This window comes from Kogia breviceps, chromosome 8 (genome assembly GCF_026419965.1).
Source record: "Kogia breviceps isolate mKogBre1 chromosome 8, mKogBre1 haplotype 1, whole genome shotgun sequence".
In the NCBI taxonomy this organism is placed as follows: domain Eukaryota; kingdom Metazoa; phylum Chordata; class Mammalia; order Artiodactyla; family Physeteridae; genus Kogia; species Kogia breviceps.
In genome coordinates this window covers 111,695,269-111,710,629 of record NC_081317.1, presented here as the reverse complement: position 1 = coordinate 111,710,629, position 15,361 = coordinate 111,695,269, and the positions used below count along the sequence as shown (strand labels likewise).

The 15,361-nt window shown below is 36.2% G+C and overlaps 1 protein-coding gene across 1 annotated transcript; it reads left to right on the top strand.

Annotated features, from left to right (window-relative positions):
* The first annotated feature begins 12,781 nt into the window (after window positions 1–12,781).
* ADAM29 (ADAM metallopeptidase domain 29) lies at window positions 12,782–14,968 on the top strand. Its single transcript, XM_059071040.1, has one exon. It carries the CDS (start codon window positions 12,782–12,784, stop codon window positions 14,966–14,968), a length of 2,187 nt encoding a protein of 728 aa, XP_058927023.1.
* Window positions 14,969–15,361: the final 393 nt, after the last annotated feature.

Below are 15,361 nucleotides of genomic sequence, written 5' to 3'. Positions count from 1 at the left end.
GCCCAGTACTCCTCAAAACTGTCATGGTCATCAAAAACAACAATGCGACAGCCAGAGGAACCTAAGAAGACATGAGGTCTTATCATAACATGGTGTCCTAGATGGGGTCTTAGAACTAAAAACAGACATTAGGTAAAAATTAAGGAAATCTGAATAAACATGGACTTTAATAATGTGTGAATATTGGTTCAACAGTGAAAAGTGTACCATTTAATGTAAAATGTTCCTTATGGGGAAAGAATCAGGATGAGCATATATGGGAACTCTGTACTATATCTGCAGTTTTTCTGTAAATCTAAAACTGTTCTAAAAAGCCGTTTTTTTTTTAAATACTATTAAAATATCATGGCTGTCTTGCCCATTTCATATGTTCATGCCTCCAAGGCTAAGAAATATAGAATTAACTAAATGGATCTTTCGTTAAAGATGAGATGAAAGGAAATACCTCACAAAGAGACAGGGGAAATGATTTTAAACTATGCAGTTTTCCTTTTTAAAACTGCTCAACTCAAATGTTCTCAGAAAGATTTTGTTTTACATTATTAAATCTGAAAGAGTTTTCATACCTCTTGTACTTATGCCAAAATTAAGGAGCCAGGAAAAGTATCCATTTCAAAGGAAAAAGGAAGTGACTATCCAGTTTGTTATGCAAAATCCTGTGATCCTGAAAAACAGAGAAGTGAACAAAACAGAAGATAGAATGTTAGAAGAAAATTGATGACAAAAATTACCTTAAAAAGCTGGAAATTCATAGTGTGTATTTTCTGTTTTTCTTGCTTGCTGAAAAAGAAACAAAGTATTAAGGAAGGTGCAGATGTTTCTAAAGATATGGAATCACACGATAGAGACGCTGCTTCAAACAGACACTCTTTAATGAAAATCAGCTTCCTTCCAAAATCCATTTGTTTAGAAAGTTATTTCCTGTTCAGTATAAAAGAAAGCATATTTTGTAGACAGAATTAACTAGAAACTTGTGAAATCATCTGTTGGTTTTATTTAAAAATAATAAAACTATTATTTATCAAACATTTAATATGGTAGGCATTGTCCCTAATATTTAACCTGGGTTATCTCATTTAACCACCAATACCATCCTAGAAGGTATACATTTCATTTCCATTTTACAAGAAAAGAAACCAACTCTATGAGAATTTGATTAACATATCTAGTAAGAATAAGTCCTGGTATCTGAACCTAGCAATAATGCTTCAGACTGATGCCCACTTTGTAACACTGTTTCCTAGTCATGGGTAAATAAGACTACTTAGCCTACAGAAGCTTTGCTTCAATCGAAAGATGATATAAACTTGTAAATATTTATGCATGCATATAAATCTATAAATCAAATATTAACAGACCTAAAGGGAGAAAAGGACAGCAATACAAAAATAGTAGAGGACTTCAAAACCGCACTTTTATCAATGGGTGGATTATCCAAACAGAAAATCAAAAAAGAAGCAATGGATTTAAATGACACATTAGACCTATAGGCCAATATCCCTGATTAAAATAGATGTAAAAATCCTCAATAAAATATTTACAAATTGAATTTGGCAATACACTAAATGGATCATACACCATGATCAATTAAGATTTATTTCTGGGATGTAAGGATGATTCAGTATACACAAATTAATCAGTGTTTTACACCACATTAACAAAATGAAGGATAAAAATCATACAATCAACTTAATAGATGCAAAGAATCATTTGACAAAATTCAACATCTATGTATGATAAAAACTCTCAACAAATTGGGTATAGAAAGAACACACTTCAACACAATAAAGGTCATATATGACAAGCCCACAGCTCTTATCACACTCAAGGGTAAAAAGCTGAAAACTAAAAGCATTTTCTCTAAGATCAGGAACAAGACAAGGATGTCCAGTCTTGCCACTTTAATTCAATATAGTACCAGAAGTCTTAGCCAGAGCAATTAAGCAAGAAAAGAAATAAAAGGCATCCAAATAAGAAAGGAAAAAATAAAACTATCATATTTGCAGATGATATATTATATGTAAAAAGTCCTAAAGACTCCACCAAAAATTGTTAGAATAAGTAAATTTGCAGGATACAGAATCAATACACAAAAATTTGTTGCATTTCTATACACTAATAATTAACTATCAGAAAGAGAAATTAAGAAAATCTCATTTCCAATTACATCAAAAAGAATAAAATACCTAGGAATAAATTTAACAAAGGAGATGAAAGACCTGTACACTGAAAATTATAAAGACATTGATGAAAGAAACTGAAAAAGACAAAAAAGAAATAGGAAGGTATTTTATGCTTATGGATTGGAAGAATTAAATTGTTAAAATGTCCACACCACTCAAAATGATCTATAGAGTTGATGCGATTCCAATAAAAATTCCAATGGCATTTTTCACAAAAATAGTACAAATCCTAAAATTTTTATGGAACCACAAAAGACACACAGTAACCAAAGCAATCTTGAGAAAAACAAAAAAGCTGGAGGCATCACACCTCCTGATTTAAACTATATTACAAAGTCATAGTTTTCAAGAACACAATGGGGAAAGAACAGTCTCTTTAATAAATGGTGTTGGAAAAACTGGACAGCCACATGCAAAAGAATGAAACTGGACCCAATCTTTTACCACACACAAAATCAACTCAAATTGGATTAAAGACTTGAATGTAAGACCTGAACCATCAAACTCGTAAAAGAAATCATAGAGGGTAAGCTCCTAGACATCAATCTCGGCAACAACTTTTTGGATTTGACACCGAAAAGAAAGACAATAAAAGCAAAAATAAATTAGCGGGACTGCATCAAACCAAAAAGTTTCTGTACATCAAAGGAAACCAACAAAATGAAAAGGCACCCTACCAAATGGGAGAATATATTTGCAAATCATATATCTGATAAGTGGTTGATATACAATATATATATATATAACTCATACAACTCAATTTAAAAAACAACAAACAACCTAATCTAAAAATGAGCATGGGAACTGAATAGACATTTTTTCCAAAGAAGACATACAAATGGCCAATACAAACATGAAAAGGTCCTCAACATCGGTAATCATTAGGGAGATACAAATCAAAACCACAATGAGATATCACCTCACACCTGTCAGTATGGCTATTATCAAAAACACAAGCAATAACAAGTATTGGCAAACATGTGGAGAAAAGGGGACCCGTGTATACTTTGGTAGGAATGTAAATTGGTATAGCCACTATGGAAAACAGCCTGAAGTTTCCTCAAAAGATTAAAACTAGAACTAACATAATCTAGTAATTCTACTATTGAGTATTTATTCAAAGAAAACAAAATCACTGTATCAAAAAGATATCTTCACTCCCATGTTCACTACAGCATTATTTACAATAGCCAACACATGGAATAGTCTAAGTGTCCATTGATGGCTGAATGAATCAAGAAAATGGATGTGTGTGTGTGTGTGTGCGTGTGTGTGTGCGTGTGTGTCACACACACACATGCACACACACATATATATATCACACAATGGAATATTTTTCAACCATAAAAAAGGAAGAAATTCTGCCACTTGTGACCACACGGATGAACCCTGAGGGCATTATGCTAAGTGAAGTGAATTGAGAGAAAGGCAAATACTGTATGATCTCACCTATATGTGGAATCTAAAACAAACAAATGGAACTCATAGATACCAAGACCAAATTGGTGGTTGCCAAAGTCAGGTGGTGGGGTGTGGGCAAAATAGATAAAGGCTGTCAAAAGTTATAAACCTCCAGTTATGAGATAAGTCCTGGGGAGATAGTGTACAGCATGGTAACCATGGTTAACAACACTATATTGTATATTTGAAAGTAGGAGAAATAAAAATGTGAATAAACACATATTTGGCTTATTGACATGGGTTTAACCATACATACATAAGAAACAAAAGGCAAATATCAAAAAAAAAAAAAAAAAGGCAAATATCAGTTTCAAGATATTGTTCAGAATTTTAATTCTCAGATTCAAACTTCTTTTTAATTCAAAATTCAAACTCCTCTATTGAGTGTATCCTGTAGGCAAATTCTTCCCAAATTTAAACCTAGTTCCTTCCTTTCTCTTACAGCCACATGAATATATACATTTTTCTCATACTTAAGTCTCCAAATATCTTGTTAACTGATACATAACTTTTTATTGACAGAAAATATGTTAATCCACATCTACTAATTCCTACATTGTATTTGCACCACCCCAAATTAACCAAGACCGCATACATATTTCCTTTTACACTGGGAATCCCTTAAAGTCTAAGGTTCCATATTTTGTCATTAATTGCAAGTTTGTCTCTATTTTAATTTAAAAATCTCTCATGGTTAGTATTCATCATCATTTATACATAATCTCTCTCTCTCTCAAAGTGAGTGAATATGCATCTGTGTGTGTTGCGGGGCGGGGAGAGGAGAGAGAGAGAAAATATTTTGGTGAATTAATGTGTTTTTCTCCATTTATATTTTATTTTATTTTTTCCACGTTTCCTTTCATTGAGATGACAGCTATGTTGGCTTCAGCACCTAATGAGGAAAGAGTATAATCAGAGAGTAAAGATGTAAAATTCTTAGCTTATAACTTCAAATGTTACAATTCAGGGGTAAACTAAGTAAAGGGTTTTTTTAAAATGTTTTCATGACTCTCCTTTTCCTTTTTGAGGATATTTAATATGTTGATTTTAGCTCCTTGGCCTACCAATCTGCTTTGTCTGTTATAGGCTGCTCAGTTTGATTTATTTATGCATGCATGCCGCGCCACCCAGGGATGGAACCCAGGCCCACGGTGGAGTCCTAACCACTGGACCACCAGGGAATTCCATGGATTTTGAATGATATTAAGCAGAACTATTTTTCCCACCATTCTCTTCCCCTTTGTCTCAAGCTAAATGGAAATCTTCCAATGAGATGAAGGGAAAATTCTGAGGAGGAAACAAAAGGGTTAGATACTACTAAAACATGAGAAAGGAGTTCCTCCATTACAAAATTAGCCAGAAAACATGGAGCAATGAAAAAAAAACAAAAACAAAACAGGAATCAAGAATAGGTAAGACCTACGGTCCATTCATAACTGACGGTCCATGGAAACTGAAAATCTCCCCAAATCCCCTAGGCTTAAGCAGATGGCATTGGTGCAACCTCACAGTTAGATCCTATATTGTTTGAAGAAGAATCTAGAAAAGAAAGCACATCGGATCATAAAACTAGTGGCCAGACGGGGGTTGGTGGGTTACGTCAGGTGATATTAAGAGGGTCTCTGGCTGAGAATGAGGAGAATAGGAACCAGGAACCAGCAGTGCACAAAACACATTCACAGAACAAAGCCTTTGTTCCCTCCTCACTGTGCTTAGCCATCATACAAGCTGCTTAGAATTGGGAGAAATTTCCAGAGAAAAGGAAGGGGGCAAAATACTGAGTCCCCTGAGTGGAAATTTGAGATGAGAGAAAATACTGAAGTAGCTGAGTGTAATTTGAGTTGCCTATAACTATCTCTCTGACATGACGGAGAAAAAGCCCTCGAGATATCAGTGCAATTATAGAAAATCAAGAAGTCGCATGCCTACCACACTATTCTTTAATGTCATAAATTAACTAATTTTAAAGTTCATCATCCTGTATTTCTCTTTATTATAATAGTGTTACTATGATGTAATTTACAAACATTAAGTTCAGCCTTTTAAAGTGTAGGACACAGTGGTTTTGAATATATTCACATAGTTGTACAGCAGTCACCACTGTCTAACTACAGAATATATTTATGGCTCCCAAAGAAACCACATATCTATTAGCAATCACTCCCAATGGGAGTGTCCCTTCCTCTGGACACTGGCAACCACTTTCTGTCTATACAGATATGCCTGTTATGGACATATAAATGGACTCATACAATATGTGGCCTTTTGTGTCTGGCTTCATTTACATATTTTAGCATGTTCATCCATATTTTAGCATGTTCCAGTATTTTTATTTATTTTTATTAGAAAAAAATATTCCATTGTGTGGATAAGCCACATTTTGTTTATCCATTTATCAGCTGATGGACATCTGGGTTGTTTCTACCATTTGGCTATTATGAATGATGCTGCTATTAAAATTCATGTACAAGTTTTTATGTGGACATATACTTTCATTTTTCTTGAGTACATATATACCCAGAAGAAAATTGCTGGTTCATATGCTATTTCTATTGTTAATATTTTGAAGAACTCCCAAACTGTTTTCCAAAGTGACTGCACTATTTGACATCCACCAGCAATATGAGTTCCATTTTCTCCTACCTTGACAATATTACTTATGTTCATCTCCTTTATTGTAGTCAATCTAGTGGATGTGAAGTGGAATCTTATTGTGGTTTTGATTTTCATTCTTCTGATGGATAATTATATTCAGCATCTTTTCATATGCTTATTGAGCACTTTGTTGTTGTTGTTGAGAAACATCTATTCAGATTCTTTGCATCTCCCCCTTTCAGTATGGTGATCCTCATTCCTTTGCCTTGATTGGCCGTGACCTGCTCAATGTGGAGTCTATTCCATTCTATTTCTCCTTATTGTGGGGCCTTGTCCGGTAAGGACTTCTTTGTTCAATTTTGAATTTATAAAGACCAGACTCCAGGGCCTTCAGACCCTACCATCAACAATTCGTATTTAGTTGCAAATTGGAGTGTGCAAGCTCTTCCCAGTTTCAAATTGGACCTGCTTCCATTTCCTATGAGAACCTGATGGCTACTTTTAAGGTTCTCCTGTTCTCCATACCATAAAATTCCTTTTTGTTTCCCTCTGCTGGCTTTTGCACAGATGTGAAGCAATACTACATAGGTCTTACAGTATTGATGATTTTTCCTACTCTGTTATATTGGGGAGGATGCATATGGGGCACTTTGTCACTTAGTTTTATTATATTCTTTATGGCTTTTAGATTTTGCTAGCTCCTCTGTTTTTACAGAGAGATTTGGAATATTAAAAATTTATCCTCTGCCTCTACAATATTCCACAAATTTTCCATATTGAGCTGTATCCAAATATCATATGAGAATAGTTGCAACTCCTCCATATTCTTATAAGTGCACCTACACAATCCTTTGTGATTGTATGACATGAAGATTTCATCCAGATTTTATTTTCATGGATTGAGATTTTGCTCATTTATAATGCCAGAGACTTTCAAATGATTTATGCCATATTTTTCTTAATCACTAATTATTTCTCTGGTAACCAGAGCACCTCTTTGAATAGTAATTTCAAAACTAACATGTAAGTTAGTGTATTTCTGAAATGTTACATACTTCAGAAATCATCCTGTTAACTTGATTCATAAATGAATAAAATACTTGGTTCCTAACATTTTCCTGTTAATATTCCCCACAGTTCTCAACTGAATTGGGAACATAAAATTCTAGAGAACACTAAGGTCAGTATTATTTTATTTCTTTTTATGTATTCCATCTTTTGTGGGGGACTGAAGGGACTGAAGGGAACCTAGATTTTAAAGGAATATTTTAACCTTGGTAACTTAACATCTTTCTACACCAATACATCTTAAATGACTACAGATTATGGTGAAACCTACTTTTATGTATTTTCATGGGTCTTTTGTCAGCTCAGTGGAGTTTTATTTAATTATGTTTTTCATAGTTGCTCAGTTTCAGATACATTTTCGTTCTCAGAAATTTCTACTTAAAAATTTATTTTTAATCTCTATTTCTCCCATACTTACCATTCTCTTCTTTATATTTTCACTTTTAAAATGTGCATTCTTATTGGCAAAACACCTACTTGGCTTTTTCCAGTAATTCCAACCGGAATTTCAACTGATGCAAAGACCCTTTCTTCCAAATAATGTCACATTCACAGGTCCCAGGGGTTAGGACATGGACACATCTTTGGGTGACACTACTCAAACTACATATAGTTAGTACTACTCTCTTCTTTGATCATAATACTCACAAATATACTTCTTTTCTGTCTTCTTTTTTAGAAGCATATCATAAAATACTAAATCAACAGAAGTACTAAAGTGGGCTAAGGAGAGACTTTATTTATCTACTCCAGAAGTCAGCTGTAACAAGGAACAGTCAAATGTTTTATCACTGTGGTTTGAATATTCTCAAAATAGGACAGGAAAAGGAATCATCAAAAACTAGATTATTTTTTCCTTTTATACCTCAAGTATTGATTCTTTTCTAAGGCAGCACCTGTCAATGGGAATGTCTTTTTTATTTTTGTTTAAAAAATTTTAGAAAAAAATTTCCATATAAACTGTTGAGTGAAAATAAATAAAGGAAGCAGTATTTGGCAACTGTTTGTTAGATCTGAGAACTGTAAACACATAATATTTCATATCAATGTATGTTTGTCAGTGATGACTTCATGAAAAAAGTATTTTAAGGACTAAATATGGTTCAAATGAAATGTGTGATTTGACTCTTTTTTAAATAGACTTATTTAATTAATTTATTAATTAATTTATATTTGGGCTGCGTTGGGTCTTCATTGCTGCGTGTGGGCTTTCTCTAGCTGTGGCGAGAGAGGGCCACTCCTCGTTGTGGTGCACAGGCTTCTCATTGCAGTGGCTTCTCTTGTTGCAGAGCATGGGCTCTAGACATGCAAGCTCAGTAGCTGTGGCACACAGGCTCAGTAGTTGTGGCTCACAGGCTTAGTTGCTCCGCAGCATGTGGGATCTTCCCGGACCAGGGCTCGAATCCATGTCTCCTGTGTTGGCAGGTGGATTCTTAACCACTGCACCACCAGGGAAACCCCTGATTTGACTCTTCATGGTGTATCATGGTACATGAAGCAAAATACTTCATGATATGTAAATCAAGTTAAAATTGTTTCGGTATAAAACTTATTTGCGATGCAGTGATAAATGTTCTATCTATTTAACTAACTATATGGTAATATATTACTTTTTAATCAGCTTATTGACTCTTGGTCTGTTTATTCTCTCTTTTTTGCCTCCTAATTTAAATTCTTGCTCTTAACGTGCTTTATTTTTGCCTCTATTACCTGACTTATTCAACTTCAATGTAACTGTTTATTGATTATACACTGTTGAGATGAACTATGCCATTCAAAAAAATGCATATATTAAAGCCCAAACCCCAAGTACCTCAGAATGTGACTGTATTTGTAGATACTTTAAGGAGGTAATAAAGTTAAAAACCAGTCATTAAGATATACCTTAATTCAATATGACTGGTGTCATTATAAGAAAGGGAAATTTGACACAGACATCTACAGAGGGAAGATGATGTGAAGATACAGGGAGAAGATGGCTTAAAGATGGCTTAAAAGTGACCTAGAACAGATCCTTCCCTAATAGCTCTCATGCAGAGCCAACACTGCCAACACCTTCATCCATGTCTTTTTTTTTTTTTTTCATCCATGTCTTTTGATTGGAGAGTTTAATCCATTTATATTTAAAGTTATTATTGATAAGGAACGATTTAATATTGTCATTTTGTTCTTTGTTTTCTATTAATCTTTTTTGTTCTTTTGTATGTCTTTTTTCCTCTCTTGTTGGCTTCCATTGTGTTTTGTTGATATTTTGTATTTTATATGCATTAATTCCTTTCTCTTTTTCTTTTGTGTAACTTCTATATTTTCTGTGCTTACCTTGGGGCTTACATAAAATATCATAGTTAAGGTAGTCTATGTTAAGCTAATAACAAGTTCAATTGCATACAAAAACTCTACACTTTAACTTCTCTTTAGCTCACACTTTATGTTGTTGTCACAACATATATCAATTTTTACTATGTATTCTTTAACATGTTTTTCAGTTTTAGTTATTTTTAATACTTTCATCATTGACTTTGATACTAAAATTAATTTACCCATCACAATTAAAGTTATAATGTATTCGGTTTTGTCTATAGATGAGTTTACATTTATGTTTATATAATATATATGTATGTATATTTCATACTTTCTTACACTATCATGTTGCTGTTTAGCATCCTTTCAACTTGAAAAAATCTCATTAGCACTTACAGTGCCTTACAGTTCATCGTAGTTTACAGTGGTAAATTCCTTCAGTTTTTGTTTGTTTAGTGATGTTTTTATTTTTTTGAAAGACTGTTTTCCAGGTATAGCATTCTTAGTTGATAGTTTTTTTCTTTCCGCATTTTAACTACATCATCCCACTCCCTCCAGACTTGCAAGATTTCTGCTGAAAAAATCTACTCACAGTTTTATGGTGGTTCTTTTGTATGTGACATGTTGTTTTCTCTTGCCACTTTCAAAATTTCTTGTCTCTTACTTTTCACAGTTTTAATGAGTCTTCATCTGGGTTTCTTTGGATTCATCTCATTTGAGACATTCTGGGCTTTGTGCATGTGGATGCCCATTTCTTTCTTCTGATTTGGGAAATTTTCAGCCATTATTTTTTTCTGAATAAGCTACCTGGTCCTTTCTCTCTCTTTTTTTCTCTATCTTTCTATGACTTCCATCATGTGTATATTGGTCTTCTTGTAGGTGTCCTATAAGCCACTTGTTTTCTTTATTCTTTTTTTCTCCTTTAACTGAATAATTATCAATGACCCATCTTTGAGTTGAGCGGTTCTTTCTTCTGCTTGATCTACTCTAACATTATGGATTTAACTGGTCCATATTCATATCTGGAAATGTGAGAAACAGAAGCCAATAGGCTGTGTCTCCTATGTCATTTGGTGAAGGGGTGGGATATATCAGGCTTTATGAATGATACTGCTATGTTTAATATAGGGTTCCATTCCCTGCCCTAGTGTTGAGCTGAGGTTGGGTCAAATTGTTGGGATTTTGTTGCTGCCTCTGAAGGCAGATCAGGTAGTTAGTTACCTAGATATTGAATCAGTGTTAGGCTGGCCTGCCAGGGCTTTTATATTGCCAATGTAGGTGGATTGAACAGCCCACTGGTGCACTGATTGTGGAGTGTGTTTTGGGTTGGCCTACAGGTCTTCGAGGTTGCTGCTCTGGGTGAATCAATCCACATGTGTCTCGGCTCAAGAGCAGATGCTGGAGCACCTTACTGGTTCTCTGTTAAGCTTTTCCATTCTCTGTCATGTGAACAGAGAAAACTATTCTTGAGGCTTTTTGTTTGTTTGTTTTTGTCTATGCTCGCTGGTGATTCTGTATTAAAGACCTCTCCAGCACCCAATTTGGGATACATGAGAGCAATTAAAAGAAAACCCAGGAAACTCACCCTGTTGCCATTCCTCAAGTCTAGAGGTCTCTAGCCAGTCTGTCTTTTGCTTTTTAGCTTTCAGAGGTATTTTTTTGTCTTCCACTTAATTATATCCAGAGTATTTAGTTGTATATAGAGAAAATAAGCAGGGAAAACTGAGTCTATAACACTTTGTTCCAGAAACAAAATTGGCCACAGGTGTTGAATAATATTGTACATTAAAATGTAATCAAGTGTATGGGGCTTCCCTGGTGGTGCAGTGGTTGGGAGTCCGCCTGCCGATGCAGGGGACGTGGGTTCGTGCCCCGGTCTGGGAGGATCCCACATGCCGCGGAGCGGCTAGGCCTGTCAGCCATGGCCGCTGGGCCTGAGCGTCCAGAGCCTGTGCTCTGCGGCGGGAGGGGCCGCAGTGGTGAGAGGCCCGCGTACCACACAAACACAAAAAAATGTAATCAAGTGTAAATACCTTTTTTTTTTTTTTTTTTTTTGTGTGATGTTTCTATTTTTTTTTTTTTTTTTTTTTTTGCGGTATGCGGGCCTCTCACTGTTGTGGCCTCTCCCGTTGCGGAGCACAGACGCCGGACGCACAGGCCCAGCGTCCATGGCTCACGGGCCCAGCCGCCCCGCGGCATGTGGGATCCTCCCGGACCGGGGCACGAACCCGTGTGCCCTGCATCGGCAGGCGGACTCTCAACCACTGCGCCACCAGGGAAGCCCGTAAATACCTTTTGAGTAACACTCCAAGGTACAATAAAAGTCAAGGTGACCATTTACTATATAAAGAATTAAGCTAGGCACTTTGTGGATACTAACATTTGTGAAAGACATAGATAACACTCTTGAGTACTTCTAATATGACAAGTCTAGTGAGGAGAGTAATGTAAGAAAGATAAAACTAAACATTTTGTTCTAGGGAGGTAATGATAAGTACTATAAAAAGAGATTTTAAAATAACAGGAGAGTGTTATTGTTGTTGTTGTTGCTTTTAATATGTATCTTAGATAATTGAGTAATTTATGACTTGAGGTTGAAAAAAACAGGTATTATTACTTATACCAATTTAACGTGTGTAAATTAGGACAATCCCAGCAATCCAAGACATATGGTCACCTTACCCTTAAGATATATTTTTTTAACTATTTATTGTGGGAATGTTTAACATATACATATATTTAGAGAATAGTATAATGAATCCTTAATTGCCCACCATCCAAGTTCAATAACTATAAATCTATGGCCAGTTTTCACTCTTCCATACCCCCCCAATGCTCCTCTGCCTTATCAATATTTACAAGCAAATTCTGTGCAGTTTCTAGAGTCATCCCTTGATCAAAACACTGATCACTTTTGTTGTATGCCTTTCTCTTTCTCCCTATTAGGCCCTTTTCTAATCACCCCCATCCATACGTTATATTTTGTTTTACTTGTAGGGCTTATGCTGTAATGGTTCAACTCTGCCAGAAGACAAATACTTAATGATAAGCTCTGTACACTAAGCAGCTCAGAATAAGGAGCCAGACCATCTGTGACTCCCAACCCTGCCTGCCTTCTTCTCTGGACCAATAATGGTAGCTTCATAATGACTGTGATTAAAGCCCTGTACTACATGAGGATCACACTCTTGCTACACTGGCTTGGGGTGTTTCTGTCTTTTTCAGGACACACCTGGGCTGAGCACCCCCAATATCACAGTCCTCCAGAAGTGGTGATTCCCTTGAAGGTAACACACACTGGCAGAAGCATGAAGTCTCCAGGCCGGTTCTCTTACAGCCTGCATTTTGGGGGCCAGAGACACATTCTCCACATGAATATCAAGAAGCATTTGCTGTCCAGACACCTTCCAGTGTTCACCTACTCAGACCAGGGTGCTCTCCTGAAGGACCAGCCTTTTGTCCAGAATGACTGCTACTATCATGGTTATGTGGAGGGAGACCCAGAATCCCTTGTTGCCCTCAGTACCTGTTCTGGTGGCTTTCGAGGATTATTACAGATAAATGATGTTGTTTATGAAATTAAGCCCATGATTTTCTCTACCAAATTTGAACACCTCGTATATAAAATGGACAGTGAGGAGACCCAATTCCAAAACATGAAATCTGGTTTTATGCAAGAGGAAATTGTACACCAATTTGAGTTTCAAGAGATTGATAATTTTACTCTGAAACAAAGTCATTATGATGGCTGGTGGATCCACTCATTCTTCGTTGAAATTGCACTGGTGGTGGACAATACTCTATATAATCATTTTAAAAGGAATGTCTCAAAGTTGCAGGAGGATGTATTTCTTATTGTAAATATAGTGGATTCCATTTATCAGGTAATGGGTATGAAGGTGTTATTGTTTGGTATGGAGATCTGGACTAAAAGAAACGAGGTTGAAGTGGATGCTGTAAAGAGGTCTCTGAGAGATTTTTGCCATTGGAAGGCTAATACCATTGATGCCCGCATGGCACATGATACTGTACATCTTTTTATAAACAAGACCTTGAGAGGATTAAGTGGTTTAGGCTATGTTGCAGGAATGTGTAGATCACACTTTAGTTGTGCAGTTGTTACTTTTGCAAACAAAGCCTTGGCCATTATTGGAATTGCAGTAGCACATCATATAGGTCATAATTTGGGTATGTTTCATGATAGTGTAGTGTGTGTGTGTTCTGCAGGTTATTATAGATGTATAATGCGTTATGACAACCCACCGATAGCCCAGTTTAGCAACTGTAGTTATTCTTATTTTTGGGGATATTCTGTACAGCAGGCAAAATGTTTGCAGTACACTGTATACACAAAGGACATGTTTTCAAGGAAGCGCTGTGGAAATGGTGTTGTTGAAGAAGGAGAAGAGTGTGACTGTGGATCTTTTCAGCATTGTTCAAAAGATGCCTGTTGTCTGACAAACTGCAGTCTGAGTTTTGGGTCTACTTGTGCTTTTGGGCTTTGTTGCAAGGACTGCAAGTTCTTACCATCAGGAGAAATATGTAGAAAGGAGGTCAATGAATGTGATCTTCCAGAGTGGTGCAATGGATCATCCCATATGTGCCCAGACGATGTATATGTAGAGGATGGAATTCCCTGTAATGACAATGCCTACTGCTATGAAAAGAGATGTAACGACCGCAACGCACAGTGTAGGCAGATTTTCGGCCAAAAGGCAAAAAATGCAAACGACAGTTGCTACAAACAAGTAAACACCCAAGGTGATCGTTTTGGTAACTGTGGCGTCGAAGGCCCTACATATCTAAAATGCAGTATGTTGGACAGCTTGTGTGGGAGAATTCAGTGCGATAACGTGGCAAAAATTCCCCTTCTGACAGAGCATTCTACTGTGCATGGGACTCGCTTCAACAACACCACCTGCTGGGGTACAGACTACCACATGGGGATGACCATACCTGACATTGGTGAAGTGAAAGATGGCACAGAGTGTGGCCCAGAACATGTTTGCATTGGAAGGAAGTGTGTTCATCTCTCTCGCTTGGATAGTAATTGCTCACCTAAGTTCTGTAACATGAGGGGGATCTGCAACAATAAACATCACTGCCATTGCAACTGTAAGTGGGACCCTCCCAACTGCCTAAAACAAGGCAATGGAGGTAGTGTTGACAGTGGCCCACCCCCTAAGAGAAAAAAGATAAAGAAGATTTACCTGGCCCTACCATTCCTTATTTTGTTGTTAATTCTACTATGTTGTCTTCTATTGCTCTGTAAGAGGAAAAAAACTAAGGAAAAAAAGGAAGAAGTTCAGTCTCAACCTGAAAAACCCAAGCAAAAGGCTCAGACTCAACATGGGAAATAAAAACAATTAGTACCCAAAAATGTATCTGAATAGATATGCATTAAAAAAGGTAACTCCTACAATGTTTCTACTTATTCTTCTTTATTTTAAGCAATTAGAAATCTTATTTTTCCTGAAATGTATTTCTTTATATTTCTAGAAAAAAGGCATAGTACTTGGGTGGTGTACCAGTTTTTAAGTTACAGCTTTTCAGTACCAAAGCCCCTTCCCATTTTGTGCTCTGCATTATAGGAACCACACTGCAGCTGTATCAGCCCTCTTTCTACAGAGATCTGCAGTAGGGTGAATACAAGGGGATTTGGAAATCTGGGAGATCTGTTTCCTGTATGTCAATCTTAATTACAGATTTTACACTGGCAGTTATACTTAGTTTCAATATCCTTTAAAAAAAAA

Coding starts and splice junctions, on each gene's coding strand:
- ADAM29 (XM_059071040.1), top strand. CDS start 12,782: ATGAGGATCACACTCTTGCTACACTGGCTTGGGGTGTTTCTGTCTTTT.